This window comes from Cornus florida, unplaced genomic scaffold (genome assembly GCF_030987335.1).
Source record: "Cornus florida cultivar Cherokee Brave unplaced genomic scaffold, ASM3098733v1 CherokeeBrave_3.0.0_Hap2_Chr06, whole genome shotgun sequence".
Lineage (NCBI taxonomy): Eukaryota > Viridiplantae > Streptophyta > Magnoliopsida > Cornales > Cornaceae > Cornus > Cornus florida.
In genome coordinates this window covers 101,929,573-101,949,440 of record NW_026775576.1, presented here as the reverse complement: position 1 = coordinate 101,949,440, position 19,868 = coordinate 101,929,573, and the positions used below count along the sequence as shown (strand labels likewise).

At 34.7% G+C, this 19,868-nt stretch overlaps 2 protein-coding genes across 6 annotated transcripts; one reads left to right on the top strand and one right to left on the bottom strand.

The window, feature by feature from the left end:
• Nucleotides 1-538: 538 nt before the first annotated feature.
• On the bottom strand, nucleotides 539-6,477 carry LOC132313429 (NADH dehydrogenase [ubiquinone] 1 alpha subcomplex subunit 1-like). Of its 4 annotated transcripts, none has more exons than XM_059812191.1 (3): nucleotides 6,226-6,477; nucleotides 5,940-6,044; nucleotides 539-1,064 (listed from the first exon to the last, which is right to left on the bottom strand). In XM_059812191.1, the coding sequence occupies exons 1-2, from the start codon at nucleotides 6,331-6,333 to the stop codon at nucleotides 5,967-5,969; spliced, it is 186 nt and encodes a 61-aa protein (XP_059668174.1). In that variant the 5' UTR covers nucleotides 6,334-6,477; the 3' UTR covers nucleotides 539-1,064; nucleotides 5,940-5,966. The 4 variants fall into 4 exon arrangements, with proteins under 4 accessions (XP_059668174.1, XP_059668173.1, XP_059668175.1 ...); XM_059812190.1 differs by having other exon boundaries at nucleotides 539-1,037; XM_059812192.1 differs by having other exon boundaries at nucleotides 1,032-1,168.
• A 3,380-nt stretch (nucleotides 6,478-9,857) lies between these two features.
• Nucleotides 9,858-17,129, top strand: LOC132313428 (KH domain-containing protein At2g38610-like). 2 transcript variants are annotated; one of them, XM_059812187.1, is made up of 8 exons: nucleotides 9,858-10,331; nucleotides 10,461-10,552; nucleotides 12,100-12,251; nucleotides 15,169-15,285; nucleotides 15,393-15,509; nucleotides 15,684-15,827; nucleotides 15,963-16,010; nucleotides 16,577-16,714. In XM_059812187.1, exons 1-7 carry the CDS (start codon nucleotides 10,252-10,254, stop codon nucleotides 15,984-15,986), a joined length of 726 nt encoding a protein of 241 aa, XP_059668170.1. In that variant the 5' UTR covers nucleotides 9,858-10,251; the 3' UTR covers nucleotides 15,987-16,010; nucleotides 16,577-16,714. The 2 variants fall into 2 exon arrangements, with proteins under 2 accessions (XP_059668170.1, XP_059668169.1); XM_059812186.1 differs by lacking the exon at nucleotides 15,963-16,010 and having other exon boundaries at nucleotides 9,863-10,331; nucleotides 16,577-17,129.
• Nucleotides 17,130-19,868: the final 2,739 nt, after the last annotated feature.

The window sequence follows — 19,868 nt, the reverse complement described above, 5'->3', positions numbered from 1 at the left end:
TGAATTATCTCGATTTTAGGGCAAAGGAATCCTTTTCTTCTAAAGACATGAAAATGACCGAAAAAAAATTCATTTGTTTTCCCTTTGTTCGGTACTGTTGGAGTGTGATGCTTGTCATGCCCCCCACATTCGAAAAAAGATATCTGCGACCTGGATGCAGGATGCTAATAATAATTAAACAAATGATTACATTTGAACAGAAAAACAATGATACGACTAAATAAATGAATGAAAGGAACCTACCAACCATTTATTGTTTTAAATAACCATATAAATATTCCGCTTTAAAAAATCCATATATGTATTAGTACAATAATTGGGTGAAGAAGACAATTGCTCCACCAGCAATTAAATTGAAGCACCAGTTTTTGCACATGAGATATATTTTTCATTTGCATTGAGTTTATTATGTCGGGAAAGTCATGTATTTCAAAACCAAAACTCTTACTACTATTAATTATTTCCAAAGACAACGATCAGCCCCACTCGAATATAAGAAATAATATCTAATATTCTTCAAACTCAATGCCAAAATATCCCCACAGACCACTTAATAATATTTCAAATAGCACTTCAAAGATCATCATTTGCATCTCATAATAAGCCTTCTAGTTAAAGACAAATAATGTCACTAAACAAACACAGTACGCCATTGATTTCCAATACACCCCAATGAGGAGGCATGGTAGTATGCTGCCATGCACCATATGTGCACATGAGCTAAACATTTCTGTCATTTATTTCTCAATGCCTCCCACCCCTACAATCACAAACGCTCCTTTGTTCCTTCACGATGTCATCTTCAGAATGCAGATGAAAACAATGAAGAGAGCTTGTCTCCATAACCACCTTTGTTCCTTCACGAGGTTATCTTCAGAATGCAGATGACAACGATGAAGAGAACTTGTTTCCATCTTGCATGAGTACGCTGGCAAGAAGTCCAGCACTGGTAATCCGGAATTATAAGCTTGACAATGAAATCCACGCCCCATTACTTTGCATGGACCTTGTTTTCCTCAACTCTACAGGCATGACCACTGTGCGCGCAGACAGGAATCACAACACTTTCATGATGATGATGATGAGAGCAACGATAACAACAAAAAATGCCATCTATGTTAGATCAAGTATTTTAGTCGTACATCCCAGTTATACAATCATCATCGATCTGTCGGGCAAAGATTGGCAATAAGAGCAGAAACTACAGAGACTGTCTTCAGATCACAATCATATGTCTTGGAATATTATGAGAATAGTTGGAGAATACCACCAAGTTACAAAATAAAGCAGCTATAGATAGAACTGGACAAAGATGTGGTGAAAACATGTTCAGCTAAATGATATATTTTTCCATCAAAAATTAGCTAAATGGTTTGCCTAGAACTCCATGATTCCATTGTTTCCACATGCAAGGCTACTTAGGCTAATAAACATGTATTAGTACCAAGGGTTGTAGCCCAGTGGTACTTCTTCGACTTCCAAAATAGAAGGTCGAGTGTTCAAGCCCACATGTGGCAATGTGGTTGTGTGAGTTTCTTGCCAAGGAGAAATATATATATATATATATATATTAGTAGTCAATATCATAGGACAATCTAGCAAGGTAAGAGTTCACAATGGGACATCTTCTATCAAAATTCAAACCACAATGCCGTTATTGAAAACTTGCACCAATTAAAACTCATATACATCCAATAGAAAGAGATCCTCGAGAACTGAGGTTTCGAGTATCCTATAACTGAAAATTCTTGATGACCCAGGCACAACAAACAATGTAATAAACATTATTACAACATTATTTATTGCAAGGTTCACAGGCTCAAACAATTTCACACGACAAAGAAGAAAAAACGGAAAAGAAAATGAAGATTAGAGGTGCTCCAAAGCATATCTTCAGCAGGCCTGAAGCATCAGGTGTACACTTTATTCCTAACTGAGTCCGTTGGCAAAGCTTCCTGCATACTGCATAATAACATCACAATAATATACACATAAAACCATCTTTGTGCGGAAGAAGAGAGGATCCAAAAGGTCCTTTCCAACGAACCTTGTATTTCAAGGATTCCTCAAAGAGAAGCTTCTAAAAGAAGGCCTACGATTCAATGATATTGGAGCAAAAGTCTCTTTTTAAAAGTAAAAGCATTGAGCAGTTCAAATTTAGTTCTCAAGCCTATGATTAGCGGTTATTATTTACACACACAACCATCTAGAAACTAAATAAAGAAAATTAATGGACATGACTATAAATATTCAGAAAATGGAGAACTCAAAATAAACAAAAAGGGGGGAGGGTTATTTTATTTTATTAATTTTTTTTTTGTACTTTTAATAAAACCATCAATTATGGGAAGGAACTTAGCGTGTTTGGTTGTGGATAAGAGGATAAAATCTTTGAGATACGTTCACTTTTTCTTCTCAACCAAACAAAACCAAATAATAAGTTTCTCTTCTCTTCCCTACTCTTTCACTTGGGTCACCTTTTTGGCTAATAGGTCTCACTGAGACATACGCTTATGGGCAAATATGTCCCACCTAAGTCACATTTCACTTAGGACACTTTCGAGCTAACAAGTTCCTCCTAAGTCACAATTGGCACATTACTAATATGTCCCCCCTAGATCATATCTGAACTAATGTGTCCCACTTAGGCAACATTTAGGTAATATTTCCTCCATTTAGTTACTTATCAAAAAAATAAGAAATAAATGTCCTCCATTTAGCCCTTGCCTTAGGATTGATATGTCAGTCAAGGTTTAATCAACATCCAAATCCTTAGATTGAGATCAGCCTCTTAGATGCAACAATAACACTTAAAACCATGATCCTAAAACGATTCATATTCTGACGTTTCTCTAACTCGGAATTTTGCCTCCACAAAGGCAAAGGGGCCTACGTCTACTTTTCAACACCAGGCTTTACAAACCTTTAAAGATTCATGCTACTATGTTTTTTTTCCCATGTACGTTTTTTTTTTTTGACAAGAAACTCACACACCCTGACCAACAGACCAGTGGCCTAACGGTATTAGGCTCCTACTTCCCAAAAGGAGGTCAGGGGTTCGAGCCTTAGTAAGGCACGTGTGTGTGACTACCAATTAAAAAAAAAAAAAAAAACTCACACACCCTTTTGCCCCTATGGGGACTCGAACCTTCACCTTCCAATATGAAAGGTTGAAGAGATACCACTAGGCTACCGCCCTTAGTGGTTTCCCACTTACATCTTTCAACTTAAGTAATCTGGAATTCATGGCTCTCTACTATTTCCAGATCCATCTCTGCCCTATACTGTCTCGAGTAATATTATTACATCTGGGGAATGACGTTTCAAAAACTTCTTAAGCCAAAAAACTATCAGGATTCCCACCCCCTGACAATTCCAGCCCAATATCTTCATATATGGGGCTGGGCCATTTATGGCTAGCTTCCTCTGCATCATATCTTGTAAAGTAAGTTCATCAACTCCTCCAGCAGCCAAACTATTAGACACTGCTTTCTCAATTGCTCTTTTCTTTGCTATTGAAACCTCCCCTTGTCTAGACTCTTCCATCCTCAAAGTCCTTTTCTTGCTACTACCAAGCTTAGCAATGGATTCCTCTTCCATTTTAACTCCTTTCATATGAATCATATCCTTTGTGTTTATACTCTTCCACTTTTTAACAGCTAAATCATCAACACTCTTCAAATCCCCTTATCCAAATAGAAATCTGAAGTACTCTGTTTTCCTTTCCTGTTTGACCAGCCTTCATGATCTTGAGTAGCCCCTTCCGGGAAAAAAAACCTTACCTTCCCTGGTTTAATTACCTCTAAATTTACTCTCGTATCTTCTGGATGAACCTCAGTAAATTTGTCCCACTCAATAATTACCGTGTTGGCGGCTGTTATATCATCTACACATGGGCCTCTATTCCAATAAGGAAGTTACACTTATTTGTTATAAAATGAGAGAAAATAGAATGTAAGATTACTTGCTTATGTGCAGTGAAATCCGATAACTAGACCAATAGGGAAGAATGACATGGACCAGATAGAGGATAATGACTAAAATTAATCATTTCAAGATAGTAAGAAAATATATGGTGGGACGTACTCCAACTGAAGATATGGCAGTAGACAAAGTAGAATGGCAAAACATGATTCACATAACTGATGGTAAATAGCTGGAAGGAGACTTAAGTGAGTTGGGCTGAGTTGCTTAGAAATAAAATGAAAATTGGATACACCAGCCAAACAACCCCAATTGTTGTGTCCTGAGAATTAAGTTAGACATATCTTACATCTTTCTTCAATCCATATTCAAGAAAATATAAGCAAAAATTCCATGTCTATAAACAAACTAATGATTGGGTACGCTTACAAACATTCTCCCTTCTATCTGTTCATTCTTTTTAAAGCTAGTCATATGTTAGGTATTATTCTTCCATATGAATGGCAAAATTTCTAGTAACATTCTTCTTTGAAAATTTTATAATAACATTCTTTCTTCTTTGAAATACAAATGCCACTCATTTTTATTCCTAGCAAAGACCAAAGTCTTTACATTTCTTCTGAAAAAACTACCTTCTTAACCTCAAGTTCCCACGCTGCTCCCTATTCCACACCTTGAAACGTTCTTTACTCAGACAAAACTAAGACAACTGTTGACATTCACACTCTGCCATATCGTCACCTTATCCAAAAAAATATCCAGAGAGAAAAATATAGTCAATTCCACCAAACCAAAACCAACCTAATCACAATATTGATATGAGATTGACCAATAAGGGCTTTAGCCCAAGTGGTATCTCCTCCTTCCAAAGAAAGATTGAAGGTTTTGAGTCCCCACTGGGACAATAATTGGGGTGTGTGTGTGGTTTACCATAAAAAAAAGATATGAGAATGGTCAGAAATAATTATATCGATCTCACTTCATCGACTTGAGTGATGCTCTTCACATGTAGGAGGCAAAACAATTCCACTCAACCATCAAAACAAAGACAATACACCAAGAGATATGCCACCTAGAACAAACAAGTGACAGCCCCTCCTAGGATGACAATCCCAAATAATCAGCATTGGAACCACCCTCTTTACATCTACTCACTCCTAATTGTCAACAATTAACCATCTTTGTTAACATGATCCACAAATTCTAATTCTCTTCTCTAAATCTTAATGTATTGTTCTCACCCTCTTTAGAAAAAAATAAATTTGGTCGATAGGTGACCTTTATTTGGCCACACTTATTACATTCCTTACCTCTTTATTTATTTATTCCCAAGGCTTACCTCTTTTTATTTTTTTATTTTATAATATTGTCTCTTTCTAGGATATCACCATAGGTATTGTGCATGATGAAACTACGACCTATAATCCTTGTACCTCATAAATTGCTGGATAATTTTTTTAAATGACACTTAACCAATACCACACGTGCTTTGCCCGTATTTCTTGAGACAGACGGGCACAACTAATACATTGTGTGGTTGTGAAGGATCTGCACCTATATTTCAAATTCTCATATCATCGATTAACATTTTAGTGTTGGCATCGAATCAACACACAGAACAAAATCTTAGTGGCATGCAGAAAGACAAGTATGATGCCATTTATTCAAGGCCATGTAGTATCTATAACCTTAGCTACTGAAAATCACAATGGATAACATACAATTCCCTGGGAAAAGGCCTAATCGAGAGGTCTACCAATTGAATAGTGTATCAACAATGGACCAATAGTATAAAAATCTAATAGAGGTCTTCTGTTGTCATAGTTCTTTATTTATTTTTGAGGAGGGTGGGGAATCATAAGAATGAATTAACCAACAAGCTAATACAAGATGTAAAAGGCCTACAACATGAGCATAGAAAAATGGACCATATCAATCAAAACCCTAATAAATCTAGCGATGAATCACAAGAAATACTACTAGTAATTAAAGAGAAATTAGTAGAAAAAGTATACCAGAAAAGAATGGGTAACTGGGAGGGTCTAATTTGAGGAATAAGCGAGCTTCTTGTCCCGTCTTTCCATGGCCACATCCCACATGTCGTTGCCTATGTGTTTAGGCTGTAATGTCTCATTCCGTGTACAACAACAGCGACTAAATAAGAATAAAGAACCAATTTTTTGGCCACAAAATTTACAAAAAAAAAAAAAAGAAAAAAAAAGGCACTTTGGAAAAATGGGTTCGATGAAAAAAAGAGTGAGAAGTAATGAAATTGATAAGAATTAGTAAAAGACTAATTACACGGTCATGAGCGGCTTTGTGAATGTGGTACTGAGCATTGCCCATCACACACAGCATCCCTGCTATGATCCCCAATGGCAGTACTGCTTCCAACCACACCAACGCCATCTCTCTCTCTGTAATCACAAACAAACTGGTGTTTCTGAGTTCCTCCCTAATACTCCTAAAATGTTTAACGGTAGAGTCGTAGACCTTGATCGACTAATCTCCAAACCCGTGACATGACAGATTGACCCCATTACCCATAAATGTCATAATGCATCTATTTGTTTTCCAATTGAGTACATTTTTACCAGACGACCAGATGTGTTTTCGGTCATTTATTACTATTATATATGGTTAAGTGAAACATATGACGTTTCCAGAAATGTTTGGGGAACACATTCAATTTAGAAACAAACACTCCCTCTCTCCTAAAATAAGATCAATTCTCGTAGATTTATCCATTCTAAAATGATAATTGTCTTATTTTAAAAAGTTAATATTCCTTTTTTAAATTTCTTTTATAATATTAGCAATTTAAGCCTTTTGAAAAGTAAAATATCACGTCATTAATGGTGATATCAACTCATTAGGAAAAAATTTAGTAATTCATTTACTACTAGTCTACTAATACAATAAAATCTTAATCTTATAAAGTTAGACTCCCAAAGAGAACAATTAAAATGGACAGAAAAAGTATATTGCAACAACTTTTTAATTGTGTTGATTATTTTTTTCAATATCATTTTTTTTTAAAGAGATTATAATTTTTATAACCTGATTATTATAATTTTAATACCAAAAATATCCTTCCCTAATAAGTTTAGGATTCTCAATTCCCCCCCCCCCCAACAAAAAAAAAAAAAAAAAGAGGATTATTATTATTTTTTTCATGGCAAGAATGCAATACTATAAGTTAGAAGTATCTAACTTTGCAAATTAAAAATTAGAGGTGCCAAGGTTTGAAATTAGGCTCTCAAAAACAACGGAGAGCAACTCAACTACTGGACGACGAAGTTAGAGGTGCCAAGGTTCGAAATCGGGCTCCCAAGGACAACAAAGAGCAACTCAAGCATTGAACTACAAAGGCATTGGCCTAAAAAAAGTTTAGAATACATAATTTTATGATTAGTTAGGAATAATTTTATGATTAGTTACTATTATTATTTTTCCCAAGTAATAAGATAATCAAGTTGACGAGAAAAATGTAATATATATATATCCAACACGAACAATTGAAGCAAAACACCTATATACTCAACAATAGAAGGAAGACAATATCACCAACATCCCAAAAAAAATGACAACCAAGAATAAGTAGACTGCTAAAAAAAAAAAAATCTAACTAATAAATTCGAGTTATAAAGCAAATATAGAAGAAAATATTGATTTAAACTAAAACATGAATTACATGGAAAAAATCTCTCAGCAATATACAATTGCTTTGTTTACGACTAAATAAGCACAAAAAATCGATCATATTATATAACAAATTATTTGAATGATAACTCAATATTCTTTTGACATTACAACAACTAACTTTTATTCACTCACAATAACACTCGACCACCAAAATAAGTAAGTGAAAGGATTATATATACATTCAAATCCTTATCTGAGTGAACGAGTTCTCTTGAGTAGTAATTTGGAAACTACTCTGTAGTTCTTTTACCGTATCAGCATGTGAATGCTAAAATATCAAAATGAAAACTTAAGAGGGACGGTAAATTATCAAAATGAAAATTTACATTAACTTTTTCGTCAAATTTTAATATAAGAGATAACGTGAGATAAAACATTACTTAATAGAATTCTTAATAAAGGTCAAAAAAAGGGTTGGAATTTTAAAAGAGTCCCATAGAGAGTGATAAGATAAAATTATAGAACAAATTTGAATTAATTATAGGAAAAGTTAAAAAGAATTAAAAGAGCCAAAAGGAGGGCAATTATGGTATTGAAAATATAATAACCAGACATGATGTGATGTAGGGACTTATTTTTTTAATTTTATTTTCAGAAAGAAAAAGGATGAAACACAGACAATAATTTTGAAGCGCTAATATCAGTTTTTTTTTTTTAAAAATTATAAAACATTTTAAATTGTATTTCAATACATTTGTTCTATGTTAAAAAATTTAAAACAAATGAGTCCAGACACTATTTGAATGTATTGAAGTTTCCTACATGACCGCATGTCTAGGTGCTACAACGAAAGATCTAAATTCACTCATGTAACTCTTTAAGTTTTTTTTTTTCCATTGATTTTTTTATGAAGGTGGTGTTGAGTTGGTTAAAACACCTCATATTATCATAGACATGCTGACCTCCCATCCCCATTGAGAAGACAATTATTGAGAATAATTACATTTACCACCCCAACAAACTCTCTAAATAATAGGAACTCTTATTATGATTTCAAATATAACACTAACAATCACAGTTGATTTTTGACTTGAAGTTGTTAAAAGATTATTATACCGTTATTATAAAATATTAGTTTCTTTAGTGACAAAATAACATTTTCAAACTTGCTAAGGATATTATTGTATTCTAAGCAAATATTAAGTATATAACATTAGCAGATAAAAGTGTGTGATTTTATGATTAGGAAGGTACACGGATCTAAACCAAACGATAATTATATTTAAAACTAGATGAGAGGTCCTTATTATTTTGGCAATCTACATTATTACTCCAAAATTTAAACTTCCAAACCTGAAACTTCTAATGTGGTGTAAGAGTTTTGTCATTAAGGTAAGTTATTTTTAAAAAGTACTTCATCAAATAAACTTTTGATTTATTGTATTCCTACATTCTTTTACTAAATCAAAAAAATAAAAAATAAAAAAAATAATGGTTTTGAAAGGTAACCAAATAAACTTTACTTGCCAAATGAAAATTCAAGGGACATCAATAATTGTTCCTGAAGGGTATCCTGGGTATGTAGAGGAAGAAAATAAGGAATGGAAAGGTTCCTAAATTCCTGAGCCATCTAATGCAATGTATGTATTAGGTAATCAATAAACACATAATACACATTAGGTATGTGTCATGAAATGGATATTATATAGGAGTAACAACAACAGATTGCTGCATATGAGCTGGTACACCCACCGTGGGAGCTTCCCTGGCTCTTTCATAGCCGCATTATGAAGCGTTAAATATAGCATTTTAGTAGTTGTACTCCAATTGGTTTTTTTGCCAAACATGGCATTTACACGAATCCACTGAAACGACGTCGCTGGAGAAACATCTGGAACAGGGTAAACGGCGCCGTGCCATTAGTAATGTCGGCCACTCTGTCAGTCCAGCTAAGACTCCGTTGGCGACATCAATTGCCATTGGCCGCATGCTCCAGTGGGACCCATTTTGGACTGCTGCTTACCAGATCGCTGCATGCATCACACGTGCACAGCTCACTCTCAGGACTCCTAATCTGAGTGCGCACACAAACACCCCCTACACCAACTACTACTGGAATTTTACCTCATCCCACCTCTCTCTCCGCCGTAAATTGCTCTTTCCATTACTGCTGCAGTAAAGCCCTTTCACTTTTCATCTATACTGGAGTATATATCTCAAGCCACCACCACCACTATTTACGTGAATTTTCTCTCCCGTGAAAAGGATATTATCACTTTCTAGCTGCTGCTGCTGCTACTGCTACACACTCTGTATATATTTTTGGTATTTGACAGGAAAAAAGGAAAAATCACCACCCCCAGTTCAAAACTCATTTTTAATCTTCAATTTCGTTTCTGTATGCAAAACAACGGGCCGTCTGGGTGAAATATTATATATATATATACACACATATATATATATATATATTATAATAATAATAATTATTATTATTATTATAGATATATTTATAAGCCAAAAACATAGATTTGCCTTCCTTTCTGCAAATTTTGCAGACCTTTCTGGTCTCAAGTATCGACCTTCCTTTTATCACAAAAACCCTCTTGCTTCTGTCCCTTCTCGCTCCGTCTCGTATATAAAAACCCTTTACCATTCCGTTGATCACTTGTCATCCAAAAAGCCATGTCAGGTCTGTATAATTCCAACTTTTCGCCTGCAAGAGCTGTTTCTCCACAAATTAGAGGTACCCCAGATGTTGACAGGTACTGTATATCTAACTAACTATATGGCTAGTCAATTTTCAATCTGGGTAATTTTTTTTTTAGTCTTTTTGAATTGTTATTTGGTTTTGATCGATGTGGTTTTGTTATTTATTATTTGTTTTTCGCTAGTAATCACTACTTGTCAGAGCTGTTGGCGGAGCATCAGAAGCTTGGACCTTTCATACAAGTCCTTCCGATATGTAGTAAACTCTTGAATCAAGGTAAGTCTCCAACTGTGTATTCTCTTTCTCATTTTTGGATCTAGGTTTTCTGGGTTTTTTGCGGGTTTTAACTGCATTTCTGGCCCTACGACTGTGTCTGTTTTTTTTTTTAATATTTTTTATCACAAGTACAATTTAGATCCGCCTGTATTGGCGTTAACTTTTATGTACCTTGGCTGATATGGTTTCTGCTGTTCTTCATTTTCATTTTGTAATTAACCTGCATTTATTTACTTTATCTACCCCTATCCCCAATCAATCCCATTAGGATTGTGTCTAGAGCTTAACTCAATCACATATCTGATTTTAGTTTTTTGAGGGGGCATTTCGTTTGTTCGTGGAAATGGAGTCATTTATTGCGTTTCTCATAGCACCTGAAGTACTTTTCTTGGTTCTGTGTGAATTTATGATGAAGTGATGATGAGTGAACGACTGGATTGAACTATTTTCAATCTGAAAAATAGTTGACGACTGGATAATTTGCTTTTGAAACAGAAAATGTATGCGCAATGTGTTCCATGTGTAGCAAAATTATTTTGATTTAATTTCCGTGAGAAGGCAAAGTAATTCTTTCTCTTGGTGATAAATATATTTGAGTTTTATTGTATAATTAGTTGTTTGGTTAGTTTTGGTGGATTAGGAGGCAACTACTTCATTCAATATAATTTTTGACTCGGGAGGGATTTCCAACCACTTAACGGCCATATTTTATCGTTTTTATACTTAGAGTTGGCCCAGTAGCAATACTAAATTTTGATATTTTGCTAGGAATAAATATGAGATAGTGGAACAATTTTAAAGAACTGATCTTTTAATTGTGTTTGTTTAAATTGAAAATATATGTTTGTTCTAAATTGTGTATTTGGTAAGCTATGGTGCTTAATGATAATTTCCTCCCCCCACCCGTGCTTTAAAACTTTTGGCCTGTGGGTTTCAGAAATTTTGAATAGATTCATTTGTCAACAAAACAGCTGGTGCGAAATCCAGAAAAGATAAGTAGAAATTGAGCTAATGTAGATGACAAATAATTAATAGGCTTGGATACTTTGGAGTTTTGACTGGTGTTATAGACAGCATCCTTTCATCTAACTAAAAGGGGCTCCAAGTAGAGCTGTGGCAAACTTGAAACAGAAAGGTGTGGCTGACACTTTGAACTACTAGCTTGCTTTTCCTGACCAGTGACCTGAGTTTGGGGTGTTAAAATTTGTGAATTAGTTAAGCTTCCCTTGATTCTTAATCATAAATTTGAGCAACAGTGTTACATCGGGTTAATAGATTGCAGGTAAATGCATTGCTATCTTATCTTTGTGGTTCTCAGTTGACATGAGCTTTTAAATAACATCCGTTTTTCTTGATTGTAGCCTCTCTTTCTATTCTTATCTTCTTGTTCGTCTTGCGTTGCTCTTCATGTCTCCACATTTTTGTATCAATGACTGAATCTTGTAATGAAAATAGTTTCAGCCTCATTTTCCTCCTCTTCTTTTCTTTTTCTTTTTCTTTTTCTTTTATTTTGCTGAGGCTTAAATTTAATTCTTTTATTTTTGCAGAGATATTACGGGTCTCAGGGATGTTGCCCAACCAAGGTCTTGGTGAACTTGACCGACTAAGACATAGAAGCCCCAGTCCGATGGCTTCTTCAAATCTTATGCCAAATGTTGCTGGAACAGGGTTTGGTGGCTGGAATGGCCTTCCTCAGGAGGTAATGGTTCCCACTTTTAGTTTACAATCACATTAAATGTCCATCCTTTTATTATGTAATTGGTAATATGTAATTGGATACCTAATTGTATTTTTCATGTCAATGATATTTACTTGCTTTTAGTCCTGCAAAGTTTGATTTTTGTCTGCTCAGGACCAGATATTAGTTCATGAGATGAAAAAACATTCTTCTATTTTACTAGTATACCAATCGATGGCCCTTTAATGAGGTGAAAAGATGGTATTCATGTTAAAAGGTTTGAGTTTTTCATTTTTTCATAACCTACAGCAACTTCATACCCATGACTTCCTCGCTCATCGGCCTAATATGTGATTGTTTTGAGAATCAGAGTGCTGATCTTCTTCAATTTGAAACACATTTTAGGCAATTCAGATTTTAAAATAGGACAGAGTACTGAAATTCTTCTTCTTGTTTTCATACATATTCCACAGAGGCAACTTTGAGATACATGTGATATATATTTTCTTTCTGAAATACGTGGTGTTGAAGATGTCTTACTTGATATTAAAAATTGTGGAATGTCTGTGTGAAGACTTTATTTTAGGGCTGATCATGTATTAATATACATAAAAGGGGGACATGATCCAAGTGCAGAGGACAGCAGGATTTCACCTTTAAATAGGACCTAGTAAATTATGGGCTGCAACATTATACATTCTAAATATCTTGAGTCTTGAAAAAAAAAAAAAAAAAAAAAAAGAGCAGAAAGTTGGAGACACATTTTAGCCTTCTTAATGTTGGGTAGGTAGGTGGAGCCTATAGCTGATATCACTAATCACTTGACAGTTCACTGAACCATCGAATCCATTAGTAGGTAGTTGCAAGTTCTTTTCAACTGCTAGTTGATGCTTTACCAAAATAAAAAGTATATATCAGGAAAAAAAAAAAACTGCTAGTTGATGCTCAATATCAGAACACTACGCCATTAGGCTTCAGTAGTAGCTGCCGTCTGCCAAGGAGCCCAGCAAGATGTTGCAGGCTTGCAGCAATAGGTGGAGAACTTTTGATAGGGAATTGTGAACACCCAAAAACACCTGCATATCCATCCCTCCTATGCAGCATGTTACAAAATTGTGTCCATAGGTCACAGAATAATTAATATGCATCTGAATGCTGAGCAATTTTGTTTCAATTTTCAACAAAATCTGGCATCCATATTCAACACACTGGAAATGATATTTGTTGCTGGATTATCTTTTTCTTTTCATTTTGTTCCCAGGTTCTTTATTTATTTATCTATCTATTTGAAATTATGTTTTGAAGTAATGCTAACTCAGAACTCAAGTCTATTTTCTTGATGTATATTGTTGGTAGAAGGAAATAGCATGGGGTGGTACAGCAAATGTCTGGTTGGAGTAATTAAATTTAAAATGTTATATATATTTTGGTAGAGTTGTATCTAATCATTTGAATTTGGTGTAAAGTAATTGACGGCGCTAAAAATTTGATAAAGGTTTGTTCTTTGGTTATTCTTTAGTTAACATTTCAAGGAATTTGATCTTGAAAAGATATACTGAACATAGAATGATCAATAATCCAAGTACATAGGGAGTAAGTTCTGTAACCAATCACAATTTGATGATTTCAGCCATTTGAACTATGTCTAGTGATTGGACACTGTTAATACATTCTCAAAAGCCTCATAAAAATTATGCAAACCAATTGGTTAAAACTCATCTACTCTTTGCTGGTTTTTTGTGTACTTCATCTACCGTACAGGACTTTTCTTGGTAGATCTCTTTTCATATTTTATGCCATAATGGTTAGATGCTAGTGGTAGTCTGTATGTAAATTTCTTCAAGGAGCCAGACGTCATCTAATTTGTGAGGAAGCCAAGAGCTCTTGGCATTGAGATAAAAGAATTGTATGGAAAATAAGGGGACTGAAATTACTTTTCCACTCATCAATTTTTAAAAATAATGATAAAAAAGAATCGAAGATTCCTAGAGGAGTATTAACAAATAAATTTTTTTTGTCATTTTTCATCATTCTTTGCTGATGAAATATCCTTTTCCCCTGTTGTCTCCAATGAGGCTGCGAGTTGGTGACATCTCTTTCTAAGTTTTATATGTAGTAAATCAGCAGGCCTGTTGGGAATGGGTGAGAAGTTGAACACATGCCTATGGTCTTGGTATATATGACCCCATAACTCCATCATGCACAGAAAGGTCCATGGCTTCATTGAAAGTACAAGGATAAGTTGTAGGGTGAATATTTTTTCTTGAGTTGTGTCCTAACTCCTAATCCTGTACTTTATCTGCCAAACTAGCAAACTACATTTTTCTGGGATTTTCATGAGCTCCAAATATTATTTGATGTTCTTGTACCTGATTGCCATCCATTGAAGTCTATATATAATGCTAAAGAAGATTGAAAGAGTGTTTGGCTGGCCAAGTGACCTGAAGGTGGGGTAGTTGCAACTGTTGGATGTAACATTAATGAGAAACCTTGAGTTCTTTCTCGTGGTGCAAGAATTAGAAATCTGGGTGTTATTCATTATGATCTTATATTTTAAGTGTGAATTAGACACTCTAGATGCCTAGTAGATAATATAAATATAATCTTGTTGGATAGAAAATCATGAAAGGTAAGAATTCTGACCTTTGACAAGGGCTTTTATAGTAGCCATTTTGCATGCTTGCTGCGCATCTGCACTTGCTGTTCTTTTGGTTGCATGGAAGGTTTCAAGTAGTTTTTGGGGTTCCGAATTAGTTGATTCTGCTTTATGGTTAATACTGTACCCTTTGTTTGTTCCTTTGGGTGATTATTCTGCTTGCTACAGAATTGCACAGTTTCTTGTGTATCTAAAAGAACCTTTGTATTTTATTTTTTATCCTTAGCTTCTTCTTTTTCAAAAAATAAAGATTTGTAACAATAAGAATCAATTACATGACAGAGATTAAGTGGACCCACTGGAATGACGATGGACTGGCAAGGGGCACCGGCAAGTCCTACTTCATACACTGTGAAGAGGATATTGCGCTTAGAAATTCCAGTAGATACTTATCCAAATGTAAGATTTCTAGTCTGTTACTCAAAGTTTGATTGGTTAATGTCACTCATGCTTCATTCTAGTAAAAGCAAAGGCTTAACTGAGCTATTAACTTCTTTGGTTATTAGTTCAATTTTGTTGGAAGACTTCTGGGACCTAGAGGCAATTCATTGAAGCGGGTTGAGGCTACTACAGGATGCCGTGTATACATTAGAGGAAAAGGATCGATAAAGGACCCAGACAAGGTATGACATATTATTTTTCTCTTCTGATTCTATTAAATAGTATTATTTCTTTATCATGGTTCAGCCAAAACCGAGAAGAGAGCATGATATTGTGGCAAATCCATTAAAATTATTTCCAGTGATATTGGTTATAGTATTTGAGCTTAATTATATATTTATGATTCCAATCTGAAGGAAGAAAAGCTTCGAGGAAGACCAGGCTATGAGCACCTGAATGAGCCGCTCCACATCTTAATCGAGGCTGATTTACCTGCCAATGTTGTTGATATAAGACTCAGACAGGCACAGGAAATTATAGAAGAATTGCTCAAACCAGTGGTATTTATCTCAAACCTAATGGTTTATCTTGTTATTTATTTATTTATTTAAACATCAATTTGATTTCTCAATTTGCAAAGAATGCCACACAACTACTATTTTAAATTTTTAATTGAACTAAATTTTTTTAAGCAGAAGGAAGATGTCGCAGAAAGCTGAAGCATCCATTTAGTAGACCATCAGGTCGTAAACTATTTAGGTGGTGGTAACATTGTGTTATATATGATTAAGCTTTAATAAGTTGATCCCTCTGCATGACAAGTCTTTACCATAGGTTCTCTTTGAAGTATTTTAAAGAGAGTGGATTTGGTTATACCTTAACAGATTTCACCTTGTTATGAGCCTTAGGATCATAGGAGGGTTTATACTCCTAAAAATTCTGGTATTCGGGGCAGCAACTCAACTCTTCTTGCCTTGAAAAAAGGGTAGCAACTCAAAAAGGAAGTAGCTACCATTATTTTCTTGGGAGAGGTTACGAAGGGTCACATTGACTTATTTGTGTGTGTGAGACTGTGAGAGAGACTTGTTGACTTTGGAGGTTTGAACATTCAGTTAAACATTCTATGCTTTAGAGACTAGAATTTTGTGCGCGTGTGAGAGACTTATTCTTCCATATGCCAATAGATTTTTTTTTTGTGGCATTTAGAGGTGGTTGATGCATAGCAAAAACACCAGACTTATATTTTCCAGTTTGCAATGATTGTCTTGATTTTTGATTTCTTATTTTATCTTAATCTTTCCGTGTGCAGGATGAGTCCCAGGATTTCATCAAGAGGCAGCAATTGCGAGAACTAGCTATGCTTAATTCAAATTTCAGAGAAGAGAGCCCTGGTCCAAGTGGTAGCGTATCGCCTTTCAATACCAGTGGAATGAAACGTGCAAAAACCGGACGTTAAGACATGAATCCTTACTCAGTGTCCAAACTGCTGGTACCTTACCTGCTCTGGTTCGGAGAATCATGCTTGAGTATACCTCCCAATACACCTCAATTGCGCACAGCTACCTCAAAAGGAAGTAGGAAAAATGTCTAACAGTTCTTGCGGGTGAGCTTTATGGTTATCTTTTCTTTTTGTTTTATTTTAAACAACAGGGAACAAAATTGAAGGGAACTCCCAAAAAAAGGAAAAAAAAGAAAAAGAAAAAGAAAAAAATGAAGAAGCACATGTTTTTTTCTTTAATTTATATATATAGTTGGATTTTGGGTTTAGGTTTGGTGGTGTCATAACCTGTAAACTTCATTCATTGGATTTATTCTTGTGTTAGTAAACCTTGAGTAGTGTGGAATATATTGTTATTGGTGCAGCTGAAGGATTGAGCAAATTTATTAGATTTCTAGGTTTGGTGTTCTATAATCTGTGACATCTTTCACATTATATTAAAAATATTCCATTGAATGTTTTGAGAGAAGAAGGTGATACTGGAGCTCCAGGAAAAGCTCGAGGCACTTTACTTCTTCATTGTATATTATAAGAAGCGGAGAGTCCAAGGCTTTTTCAGGAATAAGCATTGGTACGGTTCATAATGTCAAATGTAGGCATTTTTGGGGCTGCTTCTTTGATCTTACTCTTCTGCCTGTATTCCTCGCAACGAGGACCATTGGAACTTTTTTGTTCTGCCTATACTTATTCAGGAGTATTAAATAACTGTAATAGTTCTTTTTTTTATTTTTTATTTTTTATACTATATAATAAACTATTTTATATTGTTATTTCTTCTCTTTTGATTGTCGTGTTGGAGCACAAAAAGACTAGTAAACTATTTTAAATTAAAATGATTGAATAAAGAATAATATAGAGCCGTCCTCCTAACAATAACCAGACAATTTTTGGTAAGATTGTTTTGACATGGACGTTGATTACTCAGTTAAAATCATAGCAAGGCATCTTAATCTGTTGGTCATAGACAATGGTTCTCCTATTATTGGAGACGTGGCCTTTTGTTTTCTCCACTCTGGTTCTAGGCTCCATTTTGAATTGAATTGCCGCGCGCACACTGTTCTTCCATCTTTGTTGTCTTCGTCGTCATCTGTTTTTATTCCAATCAAATTGAATCCAACACATAGCAACTTAGTGTATATATATATATATATATATATATATTTGGATTGGCGTGTTTGTATGGTCAGTGTCTAAAATACTGAAGCTTGTTTTGTCAATTTTCATTATTCATAATTTCTCCCTCCCACCTCGATGGCTAAACTATCAATCTTACCTTCTATTGATCAATTTTTTAAAAAATACCGATTAAACTGGTGGAAGTATGCTTGCTCAATTTTAATTAGTATACGTGGTCAATTTTAGTTAAATATTTAAAAATAATAATACAGTAATGATTAGGCTGATTACAAGATAATCCAAATCCATTAATCTAATTACACTATACTTTGGTTTCTTTCACCCATACTGAGTGCTCGATTAATTTGAAAATTTGTTATATGATTTTGTTTCTGCATGTCGCCAAAACGGTTGCACACTTTGACAATCTCTTGATGACTTACCCTCAATATTTGGAGCTTTTTACTTCCATAACTTACACCCTCATCTATTATTTCAGCTCAAATATTTACAGCTATACAAAACTCTCTACTATCATAGAATCTTCTACTCCACAAATGCTATCCGATATTTGTACTCTCTCTACTATCATAGAATCTTTTATACTTCACAAATATCTACAAGCTATTCAATAAAAAAATTATCTTCTCGAAGGCATTGGAACTCCACTTTTCTCACGTCATGCAAACGCAATGTAAAGTCCTCAGGCTTGTGTATCGCTTATGTAGCATAATCTCTCTGCAAATAGGCGGGCGTGACAAGTTACTCCAATAACACTGAGCGCCTATATAGCATAACCTCTTCACAAATAGGCGGGTGTGAAAAGTTGCTCCAAATAACACAGAGGTATGAAACATAACCTCTCCGCAAATAGGCGGGCGTAACAAGTTGCTCCAATAACACTCAGTGCCTATGTAGCATAACCTCTCTGCAAATAGACGGGTGTGAAAAGTTACTCCAATAACATAGATATATGAAGCATAACCTCTCCGTAAATAGGCAGGCGTGACAAGTTGCTCTAATAATATTGAGCGCCTATGTAGCATAACCTCTAAGCAAATAGATGACGTGAAAAGTTGCTTCAATAATTCAAAGAGAGAACTGAAAGGAGTGTACAGGAAAAATAAATGCATACCAGCTATGTACTTAAACCATCAATAATCTTCATGGTTTTCTCAACTTTTTAGATCAACTCAACTGACATTTTTTCTTTTCTTTTTTTAATTATAGATTCGGGAACTTATTTATACCTTTTTTATTCACGCAATCATTTTACATTGTTTGTGAACAATTGAATCTTTACGAAGTTCGCACCTTGTTAATCACTAACAAAGTCTCTCATACAGGTAGGAAATAAATTAAGAAACCAGATAGAAGAAGATGGAATAGTTAATAATTATTTATAAATAGTAGTCATAATTAAATATATATATATATTCAATTTTATTTTAGTAAACTTAATTGTTTGTTCTCTAGAATCTATTTCACAAGAGTGCTACTGAATCGGTTTGGGATTTTTGTGTAAATGAGATTTTTGTGTATCAAGGAACTCCGTTTGCCGCTGTAGCGTTTTGTATCGATGCTGCTGTTCATACATTGGTGTAAATTAACAGCTGTAACGAGAGCTCCCGTTCATGCTGAAAGTGAGAGGACTTTAAGACTTTGTGATGCAACTATAAGGCTCGGGTAAAATACTTTTGGGCAAATTACAATGACCTCCTCTGAAGTTTGGACTATATGCAACTAAATCTGAGGTTTGCTCTATTTTTTTGCAACGACCCCCGGTCAGATTTTGTGATGAATTTACTTATCTACCCTCATTACTATAATTGTTAAAAATAATCAAAATATCTAAAAATGTCAAAGGACTATTTTGTCCCTTAAACTTGCAACCCAATTCTTGCACTTCGTCAACCAGCCCCTTCCCGCTACCACCACCAGCCACTACCCACCGCCACCATCATCACCCCCACAACCACCGTCGACA